This window comes from Furipterus horrens, unplaced genomic scaffold, assembly GCF_987537825.1.
Source record: "Furipterus horrens unplaced genomic scaffold, mFurHor1.1.pri manual_scaffold_4, whole genome shotgun sequence".
NCBI lineage: Eukaryota > Metazoa > Chordata > Mammalia > Chiroptera > Furipteridae > Furipterus > Furipterus horrens.
Window position 1 is genome coordinate 194,638,385 of NW_028327174.1, and position 7,260 is coordinate 194,645,644.

The following is a 7,260-nucleotide window of genomic DNA, read 5'->3' on the forward strand; positions in this document are numbered from 1 at the left end:
TATAAAATCTACATGTATATATACAATCTCTATGTATAATATGTAAGATATATAGTATATGTAATATTGAATATATTGATATATTTCTATATAGATGCATTTTCTTCAAGAAATTTTATATTTTTGGCCTTCACACTTAGCAAGCTACTTTTAATTAATTTTTGTGGATGATGTGGGGTAAGGCAAGGTTTGTTTTCTGTGTGCATGTCCAGTTGCTCCAGCATAATGGATTGAATGGATCCTCCTTTCCCCATTAAATTACATTGGCATTTTTGCCAAAAATCAAGGGACTGTATAAATGAGGATATACTTCTGGGTTCTCTATTGTTACATTGCTCTATTTATGTATTCTTATACAAATGCCACACTGTCTTAATTACTTTAGCTTTGTAGTTAAGTCTTGAAATTTGGTAAGGCGTGTCCTCCAGATTTGTGATTTTTCTTTAAGATTGTCTTGGCTGTTTGGGTCATTTTCATTTCCATTTAAATTTTAGAATTGGCTTGTCAGGTTCCAAGGACAATGATCAAGCTCCAGTGCCCAAGTCTGGAGTAAAGCGGGCAGAATTGGTGTCCACATACCCAAAGCCTATGCAGTGGCAGCGCGCCCGTGTTTGGCGTAGAATATCTATAGACTGTGGTTACAGGCAGGGAGCGTAAAGGGATGCAAAATGACCTCATTTCTCACTGAACACAGCTGATGCATTAGGGCAACACAGAGATGTCTTTAAAGTCCAAAAGTTTTGGTAACTAGAATTCCACATCCCATCAATTTATGATTCAAGCGAAAAAAACAAATAATGATGCTTCTCAGATATGCAAGCTCCTAGACAGTCTCTCTTCAGCTGGCACCTCACAAAAAAGTCTTTCCTCATTGCATTTGTCATCTAATTTATTAATGGTTTTAAGTTCCATGAATACTTCATTCTACATCTTGGTTTTTCTACTTAATAGTTTTTCAAGGAATAGAGATCCATTCAATTCTTTGAACCTGCGCCTATTATTATTTGCTATCCAATTAATCATTATTAATTTTTCCATCTCCTGTTGATAGGATTTTAGGATGTTGCCAGTTTTTACCTGTTATTAACTTGGATTTTATATACATGTATATATACATTCAATATACATTTATGATAATATTTCTGTAGGTTATATTTCTAAGGATGGTAGTTTCTAGAATGAAGTATTAAGTCACATATTTTTAAACATATAGCTTTAGGGATGGAGTGAAGAAATGTTCTAGCCTCCCCACTGTGAAATGGATAGTTTTCATGTTATCATTCTTGGTTCTTGTTCTTTCTGGCCATTAGCATTTTTTTAACTGCATGGTAAAAATAATGAGAAAATTAAAAATAAAGCCATCAAAATATAATAAAGGAAGAGTAGACAGAGGAATGGTGACATGAGAGGTTTTCTGCATAGAAAAATACAAGTTTTTAGAAAGAGCACAATAAGAAATTATAAACCCCAGCTGGTGTGGCTCAGTGGATTGAGTACCAGCCTGCACACCAAGAGATCTCTGGTTTGATTTCCAGTCAGGGCACATCAGGGCATGTCAGGGCATGTGCCTGGGTTGTGGACCACATCCTCAGTTGAGGTGTACCAGAAGCAACCAATTGATCAATGTTTCTCTCTTTGGGGTCTTAGGATGGAAGTTAGGACACTTTTGGAGATAGGAATTGTTTTTTTCCATGCTCCAAAGCAGCTGTGTTTACCTGAGTCATCTTCTAGTATGGGATGGTGAAGAAGAAAAGTAAAGAGAGTGATGAAGGAATAAATGGAGAAAGTGGCTTCTCAAAAAACAGTTATGAAAATCCTCAAAATGATAAAATTAGCTAAAACGTAATCTTCCTTCTCCTTTTCCCTATCTCGGTTCTTTCCCTCATCAAGTATTTGCAAACGCATTCAACAGTTATAAATTATCTAACTGTTTTCAGCAATATACCGAAATGTGTTTTGGAGTTTGTCTTAATAAAAAGAAAGAAATTTGTTCAGAAAATATTTTTGGGAAAAGAATTAAAACAGTATTTGGAAGATGAGAACGTGATGAGTCTTCATGGGGGAATAGAGGAACAATGAGGAAAGAGACCATGATGTAAGCAAGGCAGGGCCAATGGATGGGGTTGCTGTCAATGGATGTAAGTGCCTACAATAGCCTTGCTACTCATGGTTAAAAATGCTGACCTCTAACAGTTTGACTATTCACTGAGAGCCAGTAGAAACCAGCAGATTCCAGTGGGTTTGTCAAGAGGGTGCTGCCTGGGATTTCTCCTTGCCTATCAGCTTCCTCAGGCCCTGTTTCAGGTCTTTGTTTCTCAGGCTATAGATAAAAGGATTTAGCATGGAGGAGAAAACTGTGTAGACGAGTGTTGCTATATGGTCCTGGACACTGTAGGTGGAGAGGGGCTGTAAATAGATATAAAAAATGCTTCCATAAAAGAGTATTACCACAGTGAGGTGAGAACCACAAGTGGAGAAGGCTTTGCGTTTCCCGGCTGCTGAGGGGATTTTGAGAACTGTGGTGAGGATTCGCATATAAGAGAAGGTAATGAATAGAAAAGGGGTCACCAAAACAAGAGGTCCTTCTGTCATTAACACAATTTCATTGACAAATGTAGAGGAGCAGGACAATTTCATCAGAGGGCTCAGGTCACAGAGAAAGTGATGGATAACATTGGAGTCACAGAAGGTGAGCCGATTCAGTAGAAGTATGTGTAGAAGAGAGTGGACATGGGTAAATGAGCAGGAAAAGGCCACCAGCACAACACAGCGGTGATGGCTCATGGTGGTGACATAGTGGAAGGGATCACAAATGGCCACATAGCGGTCAAAGGCCATGACTGCTAGGAGAAAACTGTCAGTATTGCCCAAAGCATAAATAAAATACATCTGAGTCAGACACCCAGCATAGGAGATGGTCTTCTCTGACAGGAAGTTAACTAGCATTCTGGGGACGATGGTTGTTGTGAAGCAAATGTCAGTGAAAGACAGGAAACTCAAGAAGAAATACATGGGGGTGTGGAGTTGGGAGTCAGAGTGAATGGCCAAAATGATGAGTAGGTTCCCCGTTATAGTGACAAGGTATATGATGAGGAATAGGATAAAGAGTAGCTTCTGGTCCTCGGGCCGGGAGGACAGTCCCAGGAGGATGAACTCAGAGATACTGCTGGTTTGGTTGACTCTTTCCATTGACTTGGGTCTAGTTATATATAAGAAGTTTTGTTATTTTACATGCTCCAATTCTATAACCCAAATCATTAGAACCCAGCAAAGTCTTTGTTTCCTCTATTTAATCACAATTAGCTGCTATGCAGGCACAACTTGTCAACCTCATAGTCCTTGATATGGTCTTCTCTTTCCAAGTCCATGGGCATCACAATGTCTTTATACCAAAAGCTGGAGGGACAAAATAAAAGTTTTCCTTTAGAAACCATCAGAGATAGACCTCTCTGATCCATGGTCATTCATTCTTATTCTTTGAAAAGTAGTATTTAGCTGATAGGGACATAGCAATATAAACAGATCCTTGGGACTTCCGGCCAAAATGGAGGCCTAGACAGACACTCTGGGTCTCCCTCCACAACTAAGAAGGAATACGACTACCTCAAAACTAGAGATAATTAGAAGTTCCAGAACACCAAGCTGCATGAAAGTCCAACAAACAAAAATATAAAGAAGGAATACTCATCCAGACAGGTAGGAGAGGCGGAGCCAGTGCAGAGAGGACACAGTGTGATGGTGGCAGCAGCAGTAGCAGCAGTGGCGGCAGGCCAGCAGAAAGTGCAGTTACACATTTTAAAAAGTCAGGAGGGACACCTGGGGTGCGTTCCCAGCTCCTCATCAGACTGTGCAGCTCACAGTCCCAGCGCTGGAGAAAATCAAGCCTCATTGCTTCTGACTGTGCACACCAGTGGGGGTTGGTGCGGAGGAAGAAACTGCTGGTCTCAGCAGAGTCCACTTGTTTAAAGGGCCCCACAGTCCTAGAACATCCGCAGACCCATCCACTCTGGGAACGATGGCCAGGGCAACAGCTAGAGAGGTGCCAGCCCTATATGGAAGTGGGGGAAGTGCCTGGAAAAGGTGTGAGTGCTGAGCAAGTGGCATTGTTCCCTCTTAGACCCCTCCCCCACATACAGCGCCACAATGTGGTGAAACGGGTCGCTCTGTACTGACGAATCCCTAAGGCTCTGCCCCCTTACAATGTAACAAGAATGACAGCTCTACCTAAGACACAGAGGCAAGCAAACACAGGAGCCTGTCAAGATGAGGAGACAGAGAAGTATGGCCCAAAAGGGGGAACAGATCAAGGTTCCAGTGGGAGAACTAAGTGATGAGGAGATAGCCAACCTAACAGATGAGGAGATAACCAACCTAACAGACACAGAATTCCAAACACTGGGGATAAAGATGCTCACAGGCTTGACAGATATGCTTGAGTACGGCAAATGCATAAGAGAAGGAGTGAAGGCTATGCTAAGTGAAACGAAGAAAAATCCACACAAAAGCAATGGTGAAGGGTCTTCTGGCCAAGATGGAGGCATAGACAGACATGTTGTGTCTCCCTCCACAAGTAAGAAGGAATACAACTACCTCAAAACTAGAGACAACCAGAAGTTCCAGAAAATCAAACTGCATAGAAGTCCAGCAAACAAAGATATAAAGAAGAAATACTCATCCAGACAGGTAGGAGGGGCGGAGCTGGGACAGAGAGGACGCGGTGTGATGGCAGAAGCAGTGGTGGCAGCAGCGGCAGCAGCGGCAGGCCAGCAGAAAGTGCAGCCACACGTTTTAAAAAGTCAGGAGGGACACCTGGGGAGCACTCCCGGATCCTCGCTGGACCTCGCAGCTCATGGTCCCAGCACCAGGGAAAATCAAGCCTCATTGCTTCTGACTGTGCAGACCAGTGGGGGCTGGGGCGGAGGCAGAAACTCCCATTCTCAGCAGAGTCTGCTTGTTTAAAAGGACCCCATGGTCCTAGAGCGTCCGCAGACCCACCCACTCTGGGCACGATGGCCAGGGCAGCAGCTAGAGGGGCACCAGTCCACTACAGAAGTGGGAGAGGTGCCTGGAAAGGGGCGAGTGCTGGGCAGGCAGCATTGTTCCCTCTTGGACCCCTCCCCCACAACATGGTGAAACAGGCTGCCTTGTACTGATGAATCCCTAAGGCTCCACCCCTTACAACGTAACAGGAGCAACAGCTCTCCCTGGGACATGGAGGCAAACAAACACAGGAGCCTGTCAGAACGAGGAGACAGAGAAGTATGGCCCAAAAGGGGAAATGGATCAAGGTTCCAGTGGGAGAACTAAGCAACGAGGAGTTAGCCAACCTAACAGAGGCAGAATTCCAAACGCTGGGGATAAAGATGCTCACAGGCTTGACAGATATGCTTGTGTACGACAAATGCATAAGAGAAGAAGTGAAGGCTAGCTAAGTGAAACGAAGGAAAATCCACACAAAACCAATGGTGAAGGGAAGGAAACCGGAGTTCAAATCAATGATTTGGAACATAAGGAAGAAAAATGAGGAATGAGGAAGCAAGAATTGAAAAAGATGAGGAAGACTTCCCAAATTTTGTAAAGGAGATGGACATACAGGTCCAGGAAGCACGGAGGGTCCTGGGCAAGCTGGACCCAGAGGGGACCACACCAGGACGCATCATGACTGAGATGCCAAAGGTAAAAGATAAAGACAGAGCCCTGGGGGCAGCAAGAGAGAGGCGGAGAGTTGCCTACAGGGGGCTGCCTGTAGGACTATCAGGTGATTTCTCAGAGAACACTTTGCAGGCAGGAAGGGAGGCAAGCAGTATTCAATGAGATGAAAGGCAACCTGCAAACAGGATTACTCTATCCAGCAAAGCTATAATTTAGAATTAAAGGGCAGATGAAGTGCTTCCCAGACAAGGTGAAGCTAAAGGAGTTCATCATCACCAAGCCATTATTATATGAAATGTCAAAGGGACTTACTTAAGAAAAAGAAGATCAAAACTATGAACACTGAAATGACAACAAACTCACAACTATCAACAACTGAATCTAAAAAATAAAAACGAAATTCAACTAAGCAAACCAGAATAGGAACAGAATCATAGGTATGGGGATCATTTGGAGGGTTATCAGCTGGGAGGGGGAAGGGGGAGAAATGGGGAAATGGTGCAGGGACTAAGAAGCATAATTGATTGGTACAAAATAGACAGGGGGAAGTTAAGAATAATATAGGAAAGGGTGAAGCCACAGAACTTATATGCATGACCCATGGACATGAACTAAGGGAGGTGGGATTGCTGGAGGGAAGGGGGATACTGGAGAGAGGGGAGCAAAGGGGAAAAAATTGGAACTACTGTAACAACATAATCAATAAAATATACTTAAAAAAACAGATCCTTGCCTTTGTGTAGCTCATGTTCTAGTTGGGGAGATAGAGCATAAACAAAGAAAGTATATGATATAAAGTAAGAGTAAAATCCATGAAGAAAAAAGAGCAGTATTTAAAGGAATGGAGATGGATAGTGAGTGTCGAAGGAGGTGTTTTATATAGAAAAGTCACAGGACACTCAGTCCCTGTCACAGCAATTCAGTCGTGTCATTCTAAAGTTCACCTTTGCACTGTCTTGGAAAAAAAAAAAAGGGGGGGTTTCCCAAAATAACTTAGAAGGAAAAAAATCTAAGGAATGTTGAGGCCAGTACCTCTGTGTACAGAACGAGTTGTTCATCCTTAGCCTGTGGCATTCTATCATCATCAATTTGTACATCGCCCCTTTTTTAGTGAACTGTCTTTCTTTTCCTTAATCCCCTGCCCTAAATTACATTTACACAGGAGGGTCAATTGTCCAGTATTCAATTCATGTTTTAAAATTTTGTCTTTCAGAAAGGTATCTAAAAATACCTATAAGAAACACATTGTTAAAATGCATGTGTTTTTTCAGTCATATCTGGCTACATGGATGGATGTCAAAGTGGCTTCCATTTCTCGCTCCCACAGAAAACTCTGCAGTGAGAGATCTGGTATCAGCAAAGGGTTTTAAACCAATTTTTAAAGAGTTTGCATATTCATCCAAACCTTCTGAATGGACATATTACATAGGGACTTTCCAACTTTTTGAGACATTGGTTATTTATATATTTTTGGTTACAATAAATATCTCTATAGTGAACATGCTTTATCACCAAAGAGTTAAAAATAATTTCTTTAGGGGCATATTTTTTTTTCACATATTTTAAATGGGCTTATTGCACTGAAATTTTTATGTATTTAAAAAATCT

At 42.1% G+C, this 7,260-nt stretch overlaps 1 protein-coding gene across 1 annotated transcript; it reads right to left on the minus strand.

The window, feature by feature from the left end:
• Window positions 1-2,244: 2,244 nt before the first annotated feature.
• Window positions 2,245-3,189, minus strand: LOC150013652 (olfactory receptor 1L8-like). Its single transcript, XM_090275983.1, has one exon. It carries the CDS (start codon window positions 3,187-3,189, stop codon window positions 2,245-2,247), a length of 945 nt encoding a protein of 314 aa, XP_090132109.1.
• Window positions 3,190-7,260: the final 4,071 nt, after the last annotated feature.